This window comes from Acanthisitta chloris, unplaced genomic scaffold (assembly GCF_000695815.1).
Source record: "Acanthisitta chloris isolate BGI_N310 unplaced genomic scaffold, ASM69581v1 scaffold5588, whole genome shotgun sequence".
NCBI classification, from domain to species: Eukaryota; Metazoa; Chordata; class Aves; order Passeriformes; family Acanthisittidae; genus Acanthisitta; species Acanthisitta chloris.
In genome coordinates this window covers 367-22,177 of record NW_008686323.1, presented here as the reverse complement: position 1 = coordinate 22,177, position 21,811 = coordinate 367, and the positions used below count along the sequence as shown (strand labels likewise).

Here is a 21,811-nt window from a genome sequence, read left to right as displayed (position 1 = left end):
TATAAAACTTGTTTGCTTTTAGCGACCCAAAATCTATACTGATATGGACAGGAAAGTATATTTAATCCATTTATCATAAGATTTAGTTTAGCAAAATTGTAACCAACAGAAGTGAATTTCTGTGTGTACAGTTGTTAGCTCAGCAAGAGATTTTGCTTCATTCTGGTTCCCAAAGGCTTTGGAAAGGCAATAGTTAACCTCTGTCGTTCAGCAGCGATTGGGAATCTGTTCCATTTCTCAGCAGAGGTTTATACAAAGCTCCTTGTCACAGTGTGTTTGGGGGCTATGGGAAGGTTGCTTTTGCTGGAAGAACTTGTCTGGTTGTGCTTCCAAGTAAGTCTCCCAAGCAAAGCAGTGATAGGGCAATGTGTGTCAGCATTTGTGTCACCCCAGAGGCTGCAGCAGTGTCTAACTGCAGGTGTGTGTCCAGCCCTGCTCTGCCCTGGAGAGCAGTTTGTGTTCAGGTCCTCAGGCAGGTTTGCATTTCCAGGCTAATGGCTGAGACAGTGCAGAGACTTTCCCAGGGGCTCCGAGACAAGGAGCTACTCCTTTCCTCCCACTCTGAAGGTTCTGACAGTGCTGGTTCAAGGCTGCTGCATTGTCTGGGCAAGGCAAACAAGGCAGGAGGAACTGACTCTGTAATGGATCTCCTTTGAGTCAGATGTTGGAGAGAGTTAACAGTTCCCTTGTTCTCCCAGGTGCATTGCTTCCTTGTCTGTGGAATCCCTGTGCCAGAATGGCCCCTGGGCTGCAGCTGAGAGGCAGAGAGACCTGAGAGACACAAATCAGCAAAGGGAAATGAACTTCTCACTTAGTAGAAAGAAATCAGAACAAACCTTTGTTAATAGTAACTTTCCCATTTGCAGTTTAAGTGTAAAGAAAATGACTGAGGAGGAAAGGGAGAAAAACATCCCAGACAGTGTTTCCCATCAAATATGCATATGACACGTTTGTTTCCCATTCTGTACCATGAAAGGCATGGCTTTTCTTTATACCCAGTCAGTACAGCACAGCTCTGCAGGCAGTCAGCCCAGGCAGAGGCTCACAGGGTTTTTGTTGTGAAGGCAAACATTGTGTGTCTACATATGGCAACAAGCTCATCTTTGGAGATGGAACTCAGCTCAAAATAAATCCCAGTAAGTGTTCAAGCTTGTTCCTGCTCCAGCCTGTGGAACAGTTTTGCTGTCATTACTTTGTGCAACAGAAGTGGAGAGACTGGTCCAGTCTGGGGCATTTGTGCTCTCTTTCTCTGGTGGAGCAGCAGTGACCTTGGCTCCACAAGGCTGTGAATTTCCTTTTCCCGTTTGAAGGGAGAGAAAAGAATTGTAAATACTTCAGCTATGACTTAGATGTTCTCTCTGCTTTCTCTTTTCTACTCCATATGATTTCAAAGCTCCCCAGGGCCAGGGTTGTGTCTGGGTCAGCTCTAGGAGAGGACACTGGGCTCGATGGTACCAGTGGGGGAGGTTCTGGTGTACTGTGCCCTGTCCCCATTGCTGTGGGAACTCACATTTCCAGCTGGGAATACCTCGGTTTACAGAGCTTCCAGAGACTTTTGTCATGCCAAATCTGCCTAAGGATGGAAATCTTGTGGAGTAAGTGGGTCAGTGCCTGAGTGCCTGTTCGCAATGTCAGGAAATGCTGGGGCTGGGACAGCTGCTGTGAATGCAAAGTGGTATGTGGAAAATGCTAGGAGAAAACTGAAGGATTTCCCAGTCAGTGAGTGCCATGGTGTGTAGGTGAATTCAGCCCCTGACTGGATCTGGTCTGGATCCTGCTCAGGATGCAGGGAGGGATTTAGCCCTGAGCAGCTGTGGAAAGGAAAACTGTGTGTGGTTGCATTCATAACATCTTCGTGATTGTAGTTCTAAACACCTCACAGAAACAAGTCATCCCCTGAAATATCTGTGGGGCCACACAGGATCTGCCAGGAATGGCTGAAATGGCATTTCCAGCACGGGCACTCATTTGGGTTTGGCTAGTTATGGAACTCCGAGGGCAAGTTCTCTTTCTCTCTGTCCCTTATATTGTTGTCAACATATATAATCTGAGCTCTTATAAATGCCCAGATTGTCTTTGCTGGGTTCATTTAGTCTGGGATGGGATTACTGTAGTTCATTCCAAACTCAAAAGACTAGACAGAGCTGTTTCTGGGACTTGGGTTTGGATCCCTCAGTGGGTTCATTGCCAACTAAAGAAACAAGAAAAATAAGGATCTGCTTAATTTCCCTGGGCTTCTTTCCCTCATGGCTCTGGTCCCTTGCTTCCCTTCTGGGATGGATCTGTCTGACTCCTCCTTGAGACTATGGAAACAGCTATGTTAGTTGTTTAAAAACTGGTGGAAATTTCTCCCCTGTGAGGTGTCTCGCAGTGAGTTCTGCCTTTGAAAGGCTGAGGTTTCTCTCCTTTACAGCTTTGGTGTAAAATTCGTTACTGGGGGATAACTGAGTCTGCCTGGAACTCACCTCTGGGAGAGACATTCTGAACTCAGGTATAGCTGGAAACAAGGAGTTGTTTCACATGATAAGTGCAAGGCTGAGAGTTTCTTGTCTCCTGACTGTGGCAGAAATTGTTCTGCTTAAGAACAGTCCAAGAACTTCAACTGTGCTCTGCTAACAGGGACTTGGGCTTGGTTTCTGCAGCATCCAGAATTGTTTCTCTCTGCATTTCTCTGGACAGATCAGGTGTGCAACTAGAAACACATGCTAATTGAGAGCCCAAGGTGTGCAGTGAGGATGACATCTGTTTTCCCCTTCTTTTGAAAAACACATAGATCTGTGTGGGCCAAAAGCTGTGTGTGGTTTTTGTTAGGGAATGTGTCACTGTGTGAGTTCAGGATCCGCCTGGAAAGTGACCTTTGGGAGTGGGACAGAGCTGAAAGTGAAGCCAGGTAGGTAGAAAGCCTGAAGGAGCTAAAGACAGGAAAGCCTAATTCCTTTCTAGGAAAGCATTGAAACAGACATTAACATTCCATTTCTTTCCTTCTGTGAGCAATGGAAGGTCAAGGCTGACCTTACATCAGGGGAAAGAAATCACTGTAAAGCTCAGTCCCTGTTTGGAGACTGGACTGTCCTGTGCAATATGTCTCACTGACAGCTGGAACATCTGCAAGGCATTTTCCTCACTCCTACATGTTCCCAGCAATCTCCCAGATCTGCAATGCTCTCACTGCCCTTTATTTCCATTGCCCAGACCCTGGGCAATGTCCTAAGTAGTTCTCAGGAGCTGCAGGTCCCTCTCTGCTGGGAAACTGCCTCACCCTTTGCTCTGCTACTTCTTCTGCCTACAGACAGGTTTCCATGCAGGGTTTCCCTCGCTGACAAAGCAAAAGCTGCTCTGTCATGGCAAGTGATCCCAACAGACAGGGCACTGCATGCCTGGCCATTGCCCAGACCCTGGGCAATGTCCTAAGTAGTTCTCAGGAGCTGCAGGTCCCTCTCTGCTGGGAAACTGCCTCACCCTTTGCTCTGCTACTTCTTCTGCCTACAGACAGGTTTCCATGCAGGGTTTCCCTCGCTGACAAAGCAAAAGCTGCTCTGTCATGGCAAGTGATCCCAACAGACAGGGCACTGCATGCCTGGGGGATGAAGTATTTTAAAGTGGAATGCCCAGGGGAGATCTCTGCTCTTAAAGCTGATTTAGTGCTGAAGGAGGAATTTTGCTGCAACATTTCTTCACATGAACCAAGGGCAAAACTGTTCATCTCTGGCCATCAAGGGTTGCTTTTCTATCTTAGATGTGGATGAGCTTTTACTGAGATGTCAAGTATATGCCCAGATTGTCTTTGCTAGGTTCAGTCAATCTGGGATGGGATTATTTTAGTTCATTCCAACCAGAAATCCTCCCAACTCAGGAGTTTCCTGCTGTGTGTACAATGGCAGAACAGGAAAGGTTTCGGCAAAGGAATTAAATGATGTGTGAATTCAGGAAACAACTATGGAAAGTTGCAGTTTGGCCAAGGAACAAGGCTCAGGGTTAAACCAAGTAAGTGCATGATCTGAACTGAAATGTTCTGAGAAGTATGGGAGAACTCAATGCTTGGAACTGGTAGTACATAATGGTCCTGGGAGAGGAAGCTCCTTCATATCTGCTGCTCCTGGTGTTGAAGTGATAGTGTGGCTGGAACACTTAGAGAAAACAGAGAGAGAACTGTTGCAGGTTTTGTAAGCTCTGAGAGTTTCTGGAGAGCAACTGTTGTGAGAGGATCCTTGGAGGAATTCCAGTCAGTCTCCATCCCCCAAAGGAAGCAAGTTAAACAAGGCAGGAGGAATTGGCAGTGTAATGGATCTCCTCTGAGTCAGATATTGGAGGGAGTTAACAGTTCCCTTGTTCTCCCAGGTGCATTGACTTCTTGTCTGTGGAATCCCTGTGGCAGAATGGTCACTGTGCTGCAGCTGAGAGGCAGAGAGACCTGAGAGACACAAATCAGCAAAGGGAAATGAACTTAGTAGAAAGAAATCTTTGTTAATAGGAAATTTCCCATTTGCAGTGTAAGTTTAAAGATAGTGTCTGAGGAGGAATGGGAGACAAACTTTCTAGACAGCATTTTCCATCAAATATTGGTCTACATCTATCTTGAGTTTTGTTCCATGTTGTACTTTGAAAGGCACAGCTTTTCTTTACACTTCTGAGGTTCTGAGGCTGCCCAGGAAGCTTTTAGCAGAGAATTCTGTCATTTGCCCTGCAGAGTTGGTCTCTGTAGAGGACTCTCAGGCAGTGCAGCTGCAGGAGGGAGAAAGCAAAGATTTGGGCAGGGGACAGAGATGGTTTTGGCACTAAGTAAGTGTAGATTGGTTAAGGACACTCAGCTCTTGTACCTGGTTCTCCTCATAATCTCCAAGATGTGGAGATCCATGTGTCTGGGAGGATAAAGAACAAGTGTGTGTGTGTGGAACTGCAAGTGAATGGAAATCCTAGACAAGCACTCAGGGGCATTAGGCACTTTGATGAGTATATGTATGCAGAGAATAAGCAGGGAAATTTTTGCAAAGGAATTAAATGATGTGTGAATTCAGGAAGCAGCTATGACAAGTTACAGTTTGGCCAAGGGACAAAGCTCAGTATTAAACCAAGTAAGTGCGTGATCTGAATTAAAGTATTTTGAGTAGTATTGGAGCACCCAATGCTTGTAAGTGGTAGTACATAAAGGTCCTGGGAGGGGAATCTCCTTCCATATTCTGCTGCTTCTAGGGCTGAACTGTGGGTGTCCATGAATAACCTTTGGTTACTCAAAAGATTGTACAAAGCTGTCTCTTGGGTTTGGATTCCTTACTGGGTTCATTTCCAGCTAAACAAATAAGAAAAATTAGGACCTTAAATTGGTTTTCCCTGGAAATTTCCTTCTGTTTATTTTCTCAGACACATTGGGGCAGAAGTACTGCCCCTCAGGCTGTAGCTGACTCCCAGTGACACAGCACTGTTCAGTCAGGCTGGGGGCTGACTAGTGGTGCCAAGTGGTGGGCAAGGTTTTTGTTCAGAGGGGAAATGTGGGCTTTTACTGAGATGCCAAATGTATGCCCAGATTGTCTTTGCTGGGTTCAGTCAGTCTGGGATGGGATTATCTTAATTCATTCCTGTCCAGAAATCTTCCCATCTCAGGAGTTTCCCTGCTGTGTGTACAATGGCAGAACAGGAAAGGGTTTTGCAAAGGAATTAAATGATGTGTGAATTCAGGAAACAACTATGGAAAGTTGCAGTTTGGCAGAGGAACAAAGCTCAGTGTTAAGCCAAGTAAGTGCAAGATCTGAATTAAAGTATTCTGAGAAGTATGGGAGAACCCAGTGCTGGGAACTGGTAGTATATAATGGTCCTGGGAGGGGAATCTCCTTCCATATCTGCTGCTTCTAGGGCAGACGTGTGAGTGTCCATGAATAACCTTTGGTTACTCAAAAGGTTAGACAGAACTGTTTCTGGGACTTGGGTATGGATTCCTCATTGGGTTCATTGCCAGCTAAACAAACACGAAAAATCAGGACCCTAAATTGGTTCTCTCTGTTAGTTTCCTTCTGTTTGTTCTCTCTTGGCTTCTCTCTCTCATGGCTCTGGTCCCTTGCTTCTCTTCTGGGATGGACTAGCTGTTCTGTCTGATTCTTTGAGATCACGAGAAGGTTTGAAAGCAGCTATGTTAGTTTGAAAACTGGTGGAAATTTCTCCCCGATGAGATGTCCAGAGCAGATCTCTGCTTTTAATGCTGATCCAGTGCTGAAGGAGGAATTTTGCTGCAGCATTTCTTTGTGAACTGAGGAGAAATTTGTCCATCTCTGGCCATCAGTGGCATCTCTGTCAAACGGGTTGATTTCTCTCTCAGGATGTGGATGAACTTGTGCTCTTGTTGAGCTGAGAACTGCTGCGAACTGTGGCACAAGCTCACACTCGGCAACGGGACACAACTTCAATGTTTACCTAGTAAGTGCCAGCACTGTGTTGTAATCACCTTCCATGTGGGACGAGGCTGACCCTGCCCAGAGAGATGTGCAGGAGATCCTTCCTGGGCTTGTGCTCCTTCAGCTCTGGGCCTCCTTCTCTCCTCCAGAACAGCCTTTGGCTTGGGGCAGAAGCACCAGCACTCCCAAAGGGGTTTGTGTCCACAGACCAAGAGTGCTCTGACCTCTCAGACACATCGGGGCAGAGGTTCTGCCCTTCAGGCTGTAGCTGAGTCCCAGTGGCACTCAGCACTGTCCAGTCAGGCTGGGGGTGACCAGTGGTGCCAAGTGATGGGGAAGGATTTTGTTGAGAGAGGAAATGCTGTGTGAGGACAGGATCTAGTGGTTACAGACTTGTCTTTGGCTCTGGAACGACACTCACTGTTCGACCACGTAAGTCCCACACTACTCCTGTGCTTTTGTGCTCTCTGTTCTGTGAGTGGGTGAGGGCAGCACATGGCTGCTGTTTGGTCATCTCTGTGTGTCCATGTCTGGGGATGGACTTGGGTTTGAAGGGAATGTTTCTGCTTGATCTAAACCAACCCTTCTTGCTCTATATGTGACTGGGAAGAACACAGTGGCCTCATCTGTCCCAGCTGCCCCTGGCAAGGTGTCCTGTGCCACTGCACCCAGTGAGGTCCATGGGGCAGTGTAAGGCACTGTCTTACTCCTGCTGCCCCTCCTAGCATAGCCAGTGCTGGGCAAAGGCCTGGGGAGAGGAGCTTGTTGGGCTTTGTGTTAGGGAAGGAAATGCTCTGTGGTCCTGGATCTGCCTGTGGTAAGGTGACCTTTGGCTCAGGGACCAGCCTGGCCATCCAGCCAGTGAGTGTGCAGCTCTTCGTGTGTCCTTTTCACAAGTCCTGCAGGGTCCATGGAGCTCCTGCAGATGGAGTTGTTATATCCAGGTCACTTTTCACAGGGGAAGAAGAACATAGTTGCTATGTCAAGGTGCTCTCAGACTTGAAAATATTTCCAGCTGAAGTATATCTGCACCGGAGGGACACAGGGTATGGACATGGTGCTCCTGGTTGCTCTTGATCAGGATAAGGCTGGATACTGAAAGAAGGAAGTAAATCTGGCTGAGCAGAGCCAGAAGTGGAAGGAACCTCAAGAAAGCCAAGTGAGATTACCCACACTGACCCACTCTGCAGCAATGCAACAGGTTTGCACCTCAGCGTGAGCATCCCCCTGGCTCAGGGTGTAAGAGAGCCCTTACTGCTAGGACAGCCCCTCTGAGGGAGATGTAGCTCCCAGCTGAGTGCCAACTCTCTGGGTTCATCTCAGTGCTCTGCTGGTGTGACAACAGGCTCAGTTCACCTTTGTCTCAGGGACTCAAGTCACCATCTGAGGCAGAGAGCAGCCAGAAGCAAGAAAGACATTTTGACTGTGCACAGTGTGTGCAGGAAGGTCCAAGAGGACCTTCTGATCTTAGGGCCAATTTCCAAGGGATGAGTGAGGAGCTGTGATGATAATTCTGCATCTTTCCTCTACAAGGCCCAGGGATGCCCTCAGTGTCCATCTCAGAGCTGCAGGGGATGACTAGCTGGGATGCTGTACAAGCAGTGCCCAGGCAGCACAGCACAGCTCTGCAGGGAATCAGCCCAGGCTCACAGGGTTTTTGTTGTGAAGGCAAGCACTGTGTGACTAATTATGGTGGCAAGGTCATCTTTGGAGGTGGAACTCAGCTCAGAATAGATCCCAGTAAGTGTTCAAGCTTGTTCCTGCTCCAGCCTGTGGAACAGTTTTGTGTTCATCAGCTAGTGCAAGGGAAGTGAAGATGTTAGATAGATGCTGCCTTGTCCAGAGAATGTCCCTGGGCTCAGCCTGTTGTGTCAGGAGCTTTGCTGGGGCCTGGCTGCAGGTGCTTTGTGCCTCAGCTCCTGTGCAGGGCTGAGGGAGACTTTGTGTACTGCAATGTGTCAGGGTGTGAATGTTGCAGCCCGAGTCACTCTGGGAAAGGGAACGGTGCTCTCAGTCCTGCCAGGTGAGCAACACCTTCTGCTGGACACTGGAATTCTTTCCGTTTGGTCTCACTCTTAGACGCTTTGAGGGGCACAATTTTGGGAACCACTATGCTGGCACAGCTGCAGTTCCCCAGGTGTCCCTTGGACTTGTTTTCCCACTTGGTGCCCTGCCTTGTGCTCCTGCATGGTCTGTGACAGTGTTAAGGGACTATTTTCAAGATACTCTTGTGCCTAGAGGGGAACCTAACATCTCGTGGCCTCAAACGAGTTGTCTCTCCTTCAAGTCCAGTGGGATTCAGTAGAGATGACGTTGTTCTCCAGCTGCAAACAGAGCAGTGCAGTGGCTTTGGGGAGCAATTTGGGTGGATTTAGTATTCCCTGGAGAGAAGTGATTGACTTTCTGCTCCGGCACTGTGCACTAGAAACATGTCCATGCTGGGGAAAGGAAGCAGGAGGAGCGTGACAGCAAAGAAGTGAAATACAGGAGCACAGAAGGGAAAGGAAAAAATAGATTTCTGAAGTTGGGACATTGAGCTGTTCAGTGCAAAACTTAATCCACTCAAAGCCAAGGTTACTGCTGGCAAAGGAGCAGTGATGCAGTTCAGGCTGTTGCCAAGGAGCAGTAACAGTGACCTGTGGTTCCTGCTGTATCTGCAGGAGTTGCAGAGCAGGAAGGATGATTCCCACAGCAGTAATGAGAGTGGCACAAGCTGTGGAACTTTGCTGTGAGCTGTGTGAGTTGGGAGGATGCACTTGGGCACTCCTGGCCACATCACATAGCTTAGTAGTGATCATGGCAGTGCTGGGTTAGTGCTTGAACTTGATCATCTTAGAGAGGTTTTCCAACCTAAACTGTTCCATGATTCTATGATTCCAAGTATGAATTGTTACACCTTGCAGTGTAGCCTGAAAAGGGCAGTGAACTGTGCAAGAGGAGAGGGCAGAAAGGTCATGCACACTGGTGAGACTCAGCATCATTCAGGAAGCTAAACCCTGGACAGCTGTGCATGCACACAGAGATGGACAGAGGCTGCTGCTGTGCAGAGACACAGGAAGAGAGAGAGAAGATGAGCTTGGAGTGAGGCTCCTGGAGCTCCCTGGAGAGTAGCAGGGATGGTTCACCAGGCACAGGAATGCAGCTGATGGAAGTGTTTATTCCACTGTATGTGCTGAGGTGATGTTAGACGCTTCTGGTGGGGTCACCAATCCTGGAAGTGTTCAGGAGGTGTCTGGATCTGGCACTGGAGGATCTGGTTTAGGGGTTACACTAGTGACAGATTAATGCTTGGACTTGATGATCTGAGAGATCTCTTCCAGCCTTGATGGTTCTATGAGTCTGTTCCAATGCAAACCTTCATTGCCATGTTCTAAGCCTCCTGCCAGCTCACCTGCAGCCAGTGCCCCATTTTGCAGAGCACTGGTTCACAGTGCTACACTGGGAGTTATGGCAGACTTACATTTGGAGCTGGAACCAAACTCATAGTTTCTCCAGGTATGGCTGAACTCTCAGATGTGATTCCTCCTGGAAGTACTTCTTTCAGTTTACATTTTGCCTCTTTTGTCACTCCACAGTATATTTGCAACAGGACTAGACATTTTCAGCTGATGTAAGAGCAAGTGATTTGCATGGCTGTATATATACTTTCCCTCCCTATTCCTGATGATGAAGTCCTAGCAGAGGTTTTACATGTGCAAGACTAAATAGACAAGGAATGAGGCGAAAAATAGAAGTCCAGCTGCATGTGGCTATCTGGAGACAATGGATAAATATGATATTGGAGAATATTAAGGTGTTTGGGAGTGTGAAAGATGCAAAATAGCACATGAAAAGAAAGCCAGTAAGAAGAAAAGCCCCAGATAAATAGATCTGTCTAATCACAGAGACAAATAGCATTGTTTTTGGTGGAGTATGAATTGCTGAAGGCTCCATTCAACACTGCTGTGAATACTGTAGAGGCCTGAGCTGCTGTGTGGCTATGGAGGTAGTTACAAACTCACATTTGGATCTGGGACAAGACTTCTGGTTTTTCCAGGTAAATTTATCCTAATTTGTGACTAATTTGCGAGATTATTGTGGATACACACAGCAACCTCTGGGGAATGGCAGTGTCAGAATCTGAGATCTGACCTTAACTTAGCTTCTCAACGTTTACCTAGTTGAAGATGTCCCTAGTCATTGCAGGAAAGCTGGACTAGATGACCTTTAAAGGTCAGTTCCAACCCAAACTTCTCCATGGTTCTGTGATGTAGAACATCTCCACTTTTGGGGAGTATCAGCACTTTAGCTGAGCTTTGCTTATCTCAGAATCCACCAAGGAACATTAGTGCTGGACTGGGAATTGCACTGCTTTAGCTGCTTTGGCTGAGGCACAGCCTCTGTGTTACCTACAGATACTGCAGGCGGATTCTGTTTGGGACTGGACTTGACTCCAGGTTTGCTGAGCTGTCACAGCTCCAAGGCCACGGGTAATGCTCCTTGCAGGTACTGCAGGTCTTGCATAGCTGAGGGACAGGATAGAAATCCCCAGGTGATGGAGTTAGAAGGCTCAGGTTGCCTATCAAGTGCCTGTGAAGCTCTGAGACCTACACAGGGTCACTCTGTGCCACTGAAACCTTTCAGGAGGGAACTGCAGGTCATGGCAAAGGTCTCCTGGGCCATGTGAGTTATGGGGTGGAGAAGAACACAAGCCAACATTAGGAAAAGGAGCCTTGCTGGTGCTCAAGCAGGTGGGGAGTACGTGGTGAAAGGCTCCAGAGAAAACTTGGCCTGAGAGGCCCTAACTGCAAGGCTCAGTAAGCAGGAGTTGTAGGTGATGTTACAGGTGGAAAACCAGACTCTTCCTGGGATTGCCCCAAAGCACTAACACACAACTGTAACCAGGGAGTGAATGAACACATTCTCATTTGATCTCTGTGTTTCTCATCCTGATCGTTTTTCAGCAGTTTTGTTTGGCACTTGGATGGTGTCTCAGCCCAGCATGTTTGATCCTTGCCCCTCCAGCTCTGCCCTGCCCTGGGCTGTGCTGCCCTGGGTCAGTGTGGGCTGCACAGACCCGTCTCCCTTTTTGTAGAGGTTGGCACCAATGTGCCAGCCAGGGATATGAGAAATCCACATTTGGAAGGGGGACCCACCTTCTGGTTACCCCAAGTAAGTCTGAGCTTTCCCTCCCATAGTAACACCATGACTGGCAATTGTATATTGTATATTGGGTGGAAGGACTAGGGACTTTCTTGGAAGCATGTTCCAACTTATTTTCAGCTTTCTTTGACAAAAGCCAGTCGGAATAGAGATGCTGTGTTGGTGTGCAAGGAGTGTTTGGCTGCGGTGTGGCTGTGACCTGGCTGCGGGGCAGAGCAGCTGGAGAAGGTGTAGATGTTCACCCAGGTTCAATAGTCACAGCTTGGGCACTGGAGGTTCCTCTGACTAATGGCCTAGAGACTGGATTTGCTGGCTCTTAGCCTAAGAGAATGTCATGAGCCCAAAAGAAATCCTCTTCCATGTTTGTCACCACTGCTGTCACAGCACTCAGGGAGCAGAGATTGCACTGGGGAGGGGAACCAACCTTGTCACTGCTGCTGTCGTGGCAACTGAGGCTTCCTGTTGGGTGGGAAACTGAGAGATCCAGTAATTTGTGCTTGGAAGAGGGACTGGAGTTAAAGCCAACCCAGGGGAGTAGCTCTGGAGAAGGACAGGCCATGAAGGTTTGAAGGCAGGTGCAGTGTTCCCTGTTTAGTGTCTCTGCATGGCTCTGCCCTCATGGAGAGTGAACACAAACTCCAGGTGAGACATGGAGGGAGGAGTGGGGACTGAGAGAAGATGAACCCAGGATTATTCCTCAGCAGGTGCTCCTGGAGATGGAGCAGGGACACTGAGGACAGTGGGAAAGGAAACAGCATCAGCAGTGGCAGGTTAATAGTGTTGGGTGTCATTAATTCCTGAGTCCTGTCTGACAAGCAACAGAGTTTTGCCTTAAGCTGAGGGGGAAACATTTAGAGAAACCTCTGGCTTCTCAGTTTCCTGCACTGGAGCACAGCCAGCAAACACCACTGAAACACTTGTGAGGTTCCTGAAGTTGCTCCTCTGGGGTCAGGATTAGCCTGCAGGAGTGTGTGAGGGGTACAGATGTTCCCTGAACTGGGCAATAGCTCCAGACTGACTCCAGCTGTGGAATATCATGTCTCAGGCTGAGGAATGGTAAGATCACCGATTCCAGTATGACCAGAGATTCAGAGAGTTTACTTTGCAGGGAACGGAGAAGGAAATCATTCTCTGTAGTAAACAGCTGAGTATTGAACCACTTCAGGGTTTTTACTGCAGCTCATTTGGGGAAAAATGGCCTGAGTCTGATGCTGGAACAGGTTGCTCTGCTCTCCCTGAAATCAGTCTCTGCAGTTGGCTTTCTCTGCAGAGTGGGCAGGAACAGCACTCCAACAGCTCCTGTTCTTCCCCCTGGCAGGTATCCTTGGACAGCTCAGAGCAACATGATGTTACCAAAGCTCTCTGCAAACCCTAGAGAGGTGTGCAGACACACAAAGGACCTTGCCAGAACTAGGCTGCAGGCCTAGGACAAAGGAGCCACAGTTCTGAGTAAGAAGGAGTCATTAACACTTTGCAAATGCTGCTGAGGCTGTCTGGAAAAAACAGCTGTGATTTTTTTTTTTTAATCTGCTCATGATCAAAGCATTGCACAGACTGAAAGGGAGAAAAACATCCTGTTTTGGAGAGAGGCAGATAATTAGCTCTCCAGAAATCATAATACTCATTCTGGGAGAGAAGCAGAACAGCTCCATTCCTTCTCTTTTCTCTCATTTCCGTGTTCCCATGGCAGTGATGTACCTTGGCTCAGCTGTGCTTTATACAGGACTCTACCATAAGGCTTTGTACCTGCTCCTACCTTCCTCTCCCTAACGAACAGTCTCTGAAGCCAATTGCCAAGCCACACTGGGAGTGTGGGAGCAGAGCTTGGGGAATCCCAGCAGACATTACACTGTATTTCAGCACAGTTGGGAAAGTGTTTCCTCAGGTTCTTCAATACCAGGGCAAAACTAGGGGGGCATGAACTGCAGTTCAGAAGGGCGTGAGGGTGAGTCACTGGCCTTTGTGGATTAGCTTTGTCCTGAGCTCACACTACCAAAGGAGTGTTTCTGTTTCCCTGAGGTGCTACAGCTGCCACTGGACAGCTGAAGGCCATTGAGCTGGTGATAAGGTTTGGCAACAGTTTCTGTAAGCCAAGATTTAGTCCCAACTTCCCCATGGGAAAAAATGGAAACTTCACCTGAAGCTAAATGTTCCTACAGTACCGATCAGTGTGGCGTGGGGACAGGGAGAAAGCAAAGATCAATCTCGGCTCTCAGCCCTACAGGCTAACACTTTGGCACTGTATAAATGTGAGCTGAGGCTCTGGCTCAGGTCTGTGAAGGCCAATGGAAAGTGCAGCTGAGAGCCCCATATCTGCCTCTTGGCTGCAGCATGTCTGTAATGGCATTTCATCCAGTCCCCTGGAGAGCTCTGCAGTGCCCAGAACGTTTCCTGTGCATCATGAACAGAGAGTTGGGAAAGCTGCTGCTCACAGCAGCAGCCCCCAGGAGCTGGACAGGAGGAAATGTAGCTCAGAGTACAAGTTCACAAAGCTAAATGAGAGAAAAAGAGTTTAACCACAGATTGTGTTTTGCTGTGTATGGAAACCCCAGTGTGGGTGACTTGTTAAGGCATTTGGAGCAAGAAAACAAGGTAAAATCTAGTTAAACCATCAGCACTGACTGTCAGGTGGTGGAACAGGATGAAACACTTGTTTGCTTCTCTTTCTCTCCCTGAGTGCAGCAGTGTGCTCCTACTCTGGAGTAGTTTCTCTAACTTTGTGCTGTAGGAACAGCATCAGACACTGGTGGGAAATGTGACACACATCAAAGTTAGGTCTATCATTGTCCCCCAGGACAGGGGGAGGAGGTGGAATTTTGCATTGCAGTGGTGGATTTGACTAAACCTTCGCAGAAAGGCAGAATGGCTCTGGGTGCTCAGCAACATCACAGCTCATAACAGTGAATCACAATCACAGAGTCACAGTCACAGAATGGTTTGGGTCAAGAGGAACCTTAAGGATCATGTTCCACCCCCCACCCCCCCATGGGCAGGGACACCTTCCACTAGAGCAGGTTGCTCCGGTGCTCTCTCTGCAGGGCTCACACATTCCGAGTGCATCCAGGCCAAGATTCCAGGCTGCAGAGCAGAGCTGGAGGAGGTGTCAAGGAGAGGAATGCCCAGGGCAGATGGGGACATCCAGGGGGTGGATGCCCATGAGTGTCTTCTGAGATGCTCCAGGGATCTTGCCTGAGCACTGTGTCTGCCACACAACAGAAGTCACTAGAAGCAGCTCCTGCATCACGCCCTGTAGATGCCTTGGTTCTCTAAAGGTGTCCTAGCACAAGATCCCTATGATCAGGCAACTTCCACTGGAATACTGGAGAAACTTGCATTCCTAAGGGTCTATATATCAGGACAGCATGAACTAGGAATGTGTTTTCTCACCTAATGACTCTTCTTTCTCTACTTGCAGGAGTTACTCCATCCCCTTCAGCCTACAGGCTGACCTCCAGAGATGATAAGGAGCTGCAAATGTGCCTCATCACAGATTACTCCCCTGACCAGCTCACTGTTGGAGCAGAGAAGAAGTCAACACGTGCTGTGGTGGAGGTGGCAACACCTGAGAACAAGGAGGAATCAAGTTACCTGTCGACCTACTGGGCCAGGAGAGATGAGATGGATTGTCATGCCAGCCACGAGGGCTTTGGGGAGCTGGAGGGAGAGGACCCTGAAAGTGGTAATGGCCTTGCTGGGGTGATGCAGGGTCAGAGGGACTCAGGGTTCTGCTCAGGGCTGGTACACCTCTCCTAGGCCTGCAAGCAATGCTCCATCACCCTCCCACAGTCCAGAGGAGTGTTGAGTGCCTTGTTGCCCCTGTTCTCTTTCTTCTTCCTCCTCAGTGGAAGCAAGATTAAGAGTCAGCAGACAGGTACAGCCACAGCACAGAGAGCTTAGAGACACTGGGGGGATAGAAAGCTTGAAATTCCTTGTCCAATAGGACACTAAGGCTTAATGAGATCATATTTTGTGCTTGCCCTGAAATCAGCAGAAATGAGTGTTCATGGGAGGGTTTGATGGCCAGAAAGACTAACCCTTCTAAGCAGAGCTATCTTCATGGACTTCTCCAGGAGTAAATTCTTGTTACTATGTCAATTTATTGTTGCTCTCTGCAGGTGCCAATGCCGTCTGTGTCACAGGGCTGTCCCTGCACTTCAGGACAGGTATGGACACAGCACTTTAGGAGTAAACTTGGCCTGATAAAGAAAATTCTTCCCAAGCTTTTGCTAACGGTCCCTGTTTGCAGAACTGTGGGAGCAAAAAGCTCAGGTTGGGAATTGCCCGCAGGGCCCCAAAGGGTTTAACATCAAGGCTGAAACTCTTGGGCTTAATGCAGCCTCCAGTTCCAAACTGATGATTGATGCAGCCAGTGCAGCAGTGCCCACAGGCTCTTGCTGTGCCTCACCAGCAGCTCCTGCCCAGCACAGGGACCTCAGGGGCTGACATGAGTCACTCACTTCATGTGCTGTAGCTCAGAGTTCACAAGGGTTGCACAAACACCTCCTGAAGCCATAGCTGAGCCCACGGTGCCAGGTGTGCTCGAGGCTGCACTGGAGCTGTGATGCCTCTGAGCAAGCTGTGCCCCAGCTCAGGGTTCTGGGGGTGCTCCAGCCCTGCTGCAGTCCAGGAACTGCTGTTCCTGCAGGGTCCCAGGAGCTGAGCCTGCCCTGTGCCTGCCCAGCTCACACAGAGCTGTGCTGCTGCAAACCTTCCCAGCAGCATGGCAGGAAATCCTCCTCAGTACCTGTGGCTGCTCTGATCAGTCTGTCAGAGAGATGCTCAAAGACAATCATACAATGAGTTTTTGCTGACAGCTTCCTGTGTGCTGGTATAGATCAGCGAATCTTCAAAGGAAAATGGGTTTGTAATTCAGATTAATAGAAAATCCAAATGAACTTTGTGTTCTGTGAATAAAATCTAACTTGTTTCCCCCTACCCAGCTCTAAAACATTTTGGAGAGAGGGAGGAGGGACAGAGGATGCCTGCAGCACCCTGGGCTCATAGTGCACAGTACTAAACCCACTCAGATGGTTGGCAGAGTTGTCTCTTGGCTTATTAAGCAGTTACTGACTGGAAGAACTTGAAGTCTCTCAGCCTGTCCCTGTCCCACACTGACTCCAGGACAGTGCAGCTGCTTCAGCAGGTGCTTTGCAGCCTGTCTGGACAAGGATGTCTCAGTGCTCTTGTGACCCTCATTGTCTGTTCCTTTTCCAGATGAACACCTGAACACACTGTCCTTGTCACAGCTGGGCCTGAAAATAATTTTAATGAAAGGAATAATTTTTAATGTGCTGATGACAATGTTGATGTGGAAAAAAAAGTGAGTGTGCCTGGGGCAGCTGAAAACCTTTCAGAAATCTCTGGGTCAGATCATCATTTGTGAATAATACATAATAGCTAATAAATTAACTATTTATTAGAGTATAAATTATGTATTTTATTAATTATAGTATAAATGATACTATAAATTAGCTCTTCTCTCTGGAACAGCTGTTCATGCAGTCTGTCTATGTACCTTTTGTCTACCAGCAGTAAAATCCTCCACTCCTCTGGCCATACCATTTTCACCAGCCCCCAATTGTTTTTCCTTGTTCCTATGCAATTTTTGTTCCTTCTTTCAAGATACCTCTCCCTGCTATTATTCCTTCCCTCGCCTGCATCCATCCATCACCTCTATCCCCTGGCTAGTCTTCAGCTGGGAAAGTTTGATGCTTATTGACTTTAATATAAGACCTAATGTATTAGCTTCGGCTCAGTGTCTCTTTCTGCTCTTTATCCTGCCTGGATGCTTCAGCTCTGTAAGTGTGCAGCTGTGTCCCAAACAAGGATGTAACACACCTTTATCTTTGGTACAGGACTGAGAGTAACCAGCTGGGTCAGCCCTGAAGGATCAAAAGCATCTGCTGAGGAATCTTCAGGAGCTCATCATGAGCCAGAGGGAGCACAGGGATGTTCTGGGGCAAGGGACATCACCTGCTCTTCTTCTCACTCCAGCCATTCTCTTCTAAACTGCTTTATTTGCATTGCTATAAAACTACTCCAAGCTAAGCTCACAACGTGCAGCCTCCTGCTCCAGATGGTCATTGCCCCTGGCAGTGCCTCCTGCCTGCAGCAGGTTTACTGTAACTCTCCATTGCCAAACATCACTGTTACCTGCACTGAAATGCCAATTTCTGCCTAGAGCAGCTGCTTGTTGAAACCTGCAAGTTACATATCACCTGAATGTGAACGTTTATTGTTTTGGTAGCTTTAAGGTACATGTCTCTCAGAGCACACCCAGACACCGACACCATTGCAGGTGGAAATGATACACTGCAAAGCAAAAGGAGAATTGCTCAGGGTTTTGTGCACCATGTCCTGCTAGATCAGAGCACAAGAACCCTTTTGTCCCTAAAGGATAGCTGCTAGGCCTCTCAGAAGTCCTACATTCAGTGACATTGTCACTTCATTATCACAGAAAACCCAAAGTTTTTGATTTTTTTACTCTCTCCAGTCTTAACATTTGCTGAATCTAAATCACTTAAGATTTGGCTTTGTGTTTAATAAAAATACAAACCTTTTGTTCTTTCTGTTCAGTTCTAACAACCTGAAATTTCCCAACTCCTTTTATAATCATTGTGCAAAATATTCTGAACCATTTTCCTGTCCAGGTGTGCTCACCTTGGAACAGTGTCTGGGACACCTGAATGCTGCCAATTGCTTGGGCCCCACATGGTGGTGTTTGCATTTCTTTAGGCCTTTGGCTGCTATTAAACAGTTCTTATCAAAAATGAGAAACTTGTTTGGCTTTTGTATTTGTTGGCTGACGAATGGCTTCATCTGAGCTTGAGGAATGAGCCTAGCCTTGGGGGGGAGGAGGGAAGGGCTTGGATCCTCCATGGAGGGTGGAAACAACTCCCCAGTCCCTCTCCAGGGTGTCTGTGCTGTGTCGCTGGGAGAGCTGTGGCTGGCAGGGAGGGGAAGGGGCAGCACCCCTCCTCCAAGGTCACACTAAGTACTGTGTAAGACAACGGTGAACCATGGCTTAGCCACAGTGAGAGGACCAGTCATGGGTCCAGGCTCCTGGAACAGATGTCTGTGAGGGACACAGGAGCCTCAAGTGTCCTGTCTCCAAGTGTCCCTCACTCCTGAGTGCACTGGGGAACAAGGTACCTGCTCTGCAGTGATGGCACCAGCTGAGGCTTCTGCCTCCAGGTTCTGTCTGTCACTGGAGAGACTGGAAAGGAATTTGTCTCCTTTGGTGACATTGATTTCTCCAAATTCTTCTGAAACCCCAGAGATTGCTCTGGAGGGAGGAATGGGCAGTGAGCTCTGACAGGAACACACTCTCCCTGCAAAGCCTGAGCCCTGCTTGTGCCTCACACCAGTGCCCAGATCCAGGGGCAGGAAAAGCCCCACTGCTCTGGTTGAGGCTGATTCCTCACAGGATGTTTCTCACCCAGTCACAGCCTTCACAAGAACTGATTTTGGAGAGGCTCAGGATTCAAATGTGTTCAGCCAAAAGCCCTGGGGCTTTGTGTGGGAAGACCATGGCAGCATCTCTGCCAGGATCTGACCCTGCAATGCTGTGCAGCAGCAAAGCCACCCTGGTCTCCTGCCATGGACCTGCACCTGAGCATTAAGCAGGTGCCTGGCACAGGGTGACAGTTCCTGACCCTCCTGCCAAGGAACAGGTTTAAACTTTCAGTGTCTGTTGCTCTGATTATTTTATAGTACAGATGTTCAGGGACTTGTTCTCATGTCTCTTCCTTGGCACAACAGTTACTCTCACACCTCTCCAGCTGCAGAAAGCTCAGAGCTCCTTAATGCTGGATTCCAGACAGCTCACAGAGCTTACATTCTGCTCATGGTGAATTTTGCCACGTCACCAGGGAACAGCTTAAAGAAGCTGCCTGAGCCATATTTGACCTATAAATCAGTTAATTGCATTTCACAGATTTCCAACTGATTAACCTCATCCCAGAAGCCTTCAGGGCTGTGGGAGAAAACTTGCCAAACTCATTCACCTTTAGCATCACTTGTTAAAATTAAGATCCATCTAAAACATTTGATGTTGCACTCCAAACCCTCTCAGCTGTGAGGCAAGGAGGAAGGACTGAACTGCCTCTGTTTCCACAGCTCAGTCTTTCCTCTGCCAGGTTCAGTGACCCCAGTGACAGGACGTGCCCTGTGGGGGCGAGTGGCAGATGAACGTAAATGTTGTGACTGAAGTGGCTCTGCAAACCACTGAACCTGCAGATCTCACTCACAGAGCTTTGCAGCTCTCAGCCATCTCCCACCCCACGGTGTACCTTCCCTCCCCTTTGCACTTGCTTATTTTGAGAAACAAAACCCACAGAGAAAAGCCAAGGCAGGAAATACAGGGCAGGGGGTGTAAAGGGGCTCTGGGCCCAGCTGGGGCAGGAAGAGGCCACCGCACCAGTTCCATGACGTCACAGCCGAGATCTGGGGCACCTTCTGGGGCTCATCTGCACCGACCACAGCAACCACTTCCTCTGCAGAGAGGAGCACAGAGGGTGCGGGGCTGGGCTGGCACGCGGGCAGGGGCGTGTCGAGAGGCTGTGGAAAGAACAGCAGACGTTAGACCACAAGCCAAAGAGGAATGGGGTCAAACCCCCTCCCCTGCTGCCCCTCACCACAGCTGCTTCTGGCTCTGGGAGGGGGTTGGTTTGGGTGCAGCAGGAAGCACTGAGTTATGTATAGTGTGGGCAGGGAAAGGAGGGGAGAAAAAGCTTTGTAAGGTGTGGAGGATGGGGGGGAGAGAGCTTAGAGCTGTGTCAGGTCACTGAATTTGCTGGTAGATTTCTGCACCCTTTACACCAACTTGTGTTTTTCAGCCCATGAGAGCAGCAAAACTGATAGTGCCTCAGGGTGGGTGTACCACACCAGGCCTTAGTGAGCCTCTAAGTCCAGCTGGGAAATCCAGCTATGGCCCAGAAACCTCTGAGAAATGTGGGAAGGCCTGCGGGAAGCTGAGCACATCTGGGGATGTGCTGGAAGACACCCACCCACTTCCTTCCCTTTGTGCCCACTAACCACAACCTAATCCAAACTTTCCACAGCTTTGAAGTGGAATTTTCCATTTCTGAAGCCTGAGGGCACATTGGCAACACACTCTGCAAGGTAGAGAGGCAGGAAAGGCGGTTACAGCTGATTTCCCATGACGATTTGTTTCCTGCTTCCCTCCCAAACTGGGGCACAGAACAGACCCTACTGGGGAGGGAGGGGATAAGCACAGGGAGTGATGCCTGAGAGGGAACTCTGTGTCTGTCACCACCAGGGATGAGGCTGCAGTGTCATAAAGGGTTTTATTGATGGAAAGGATCACAGTAACACCATGAGGCTGCAGATCCGTCCACAGCGCACTCTGGGCGGGGGGGGAAACCAGAGCCCTGCACCCCCTTCCTCCACCCAGAAAGGGGGCACTGGACACCCCCAGGGCCAGGCTTTGCCATCAGGTCAGGGGCAGTTCAAGGCCTGGAAAGAGAGAAAGGCAACATGAGCAATGTTACTGCACTTTCTCCCAAGGTCCAATGACCTTGTGGCCCCTTCCCACAACAACAAGTACGAACGTCCTCCACTCCCAACATCCAACCTGTCCCAATCTGCTGAGAGACTCCAGACTTGGACCACAGTCACACCACAGCCCACAAGGACAGACCTCACAGGTAGCCCAGGAGCTCCAGCTCCTCACAGAATGCGGTACCTCCTACTGCTGTTTCTCTAACACTCCTAGTTGAACTGCCTTTTAAACTACGAAAGTCAAAACCACATGCACAAACCCTGGAGCTATAACTCTGCCTCTGAGCCAGCAGAGCACAACAGCTCAGCTGCACAAGGCCAAGAGGGAGCTGAGAGCCATGAGGGCTCCTGTAGTCACTCTCGTCCTAGTTCCCCCCAAGAGCACTGTGTTTGCCTGCTGTGCCCCCCAGAGCAGCACCTGAGAGCCTGTGCAGTGCTCAGCCCACGAAGTTGATGACCACAAGGTGCAGGATGGTGTTGGCAAAGAGGAAATCAGCGAAGGCTCTCTCGGGGGAAATGCCCTGGAACTCCCCTTTGTTCTGGGGGTTGATCTGGATCCGCAGGCACACTGCAGGCACAGGGGAAGGAAGATTGGGAAAGGGAGCAGGGAGCACAGAGAAAGGGATCAATGAGCACAGGCAGAAGGTGTGGTGGGAAGCACCTTCATAGTTAGTTTCACAGCACGTTAAGGGGTTGGAACGGACCTTAGAGATCATCCAGTGCCAACCCCCTGACATGGGCAGAGGCACCTCCCACCAGATCGG

General features: G+C 48.9%; 1 protein-coding gene and 1 gene segment (V, D, J or C); one reads left to right on the top strand and one right to left on the bottom strand.

The window, feature by feature from the left end:
* Positions 1–16,849, top strand: part of LOC103807340 — a 28,208-nt gene extending 11,359 nt beyond the window's left edge. Inside the window, 4 exon segments of the C gene segment in view lie at positions 5,016–5,072; positions 14,941–15,204; positions 15,641–15,688; positions 16,740–16,849. Coding sequence covers positions 5,016–5,072; positions 14,941–15,204; positions 15,641–15,688; positions 16,740–16,849 — 479 coding nt within the window.
* A 4,635-nt stretch (positions 16,850–21,484) lies between these two features.
* DAD1 (defender against cell death 1) lies at positions 21,485–21,708 on the bottom strand (the record flags this gene model as incomplete). The annotated part of the gene is made up of 1 exon (XM_009080068.1): positions 21,485–21,708. A coding segment is annotated over one exon (224 nt), but the record flags the coding sequence as incomplete, so codon positions are not given.
* Between the last annotated feature and the right edge of the window lie 103 nt (positions 21,709–21,811).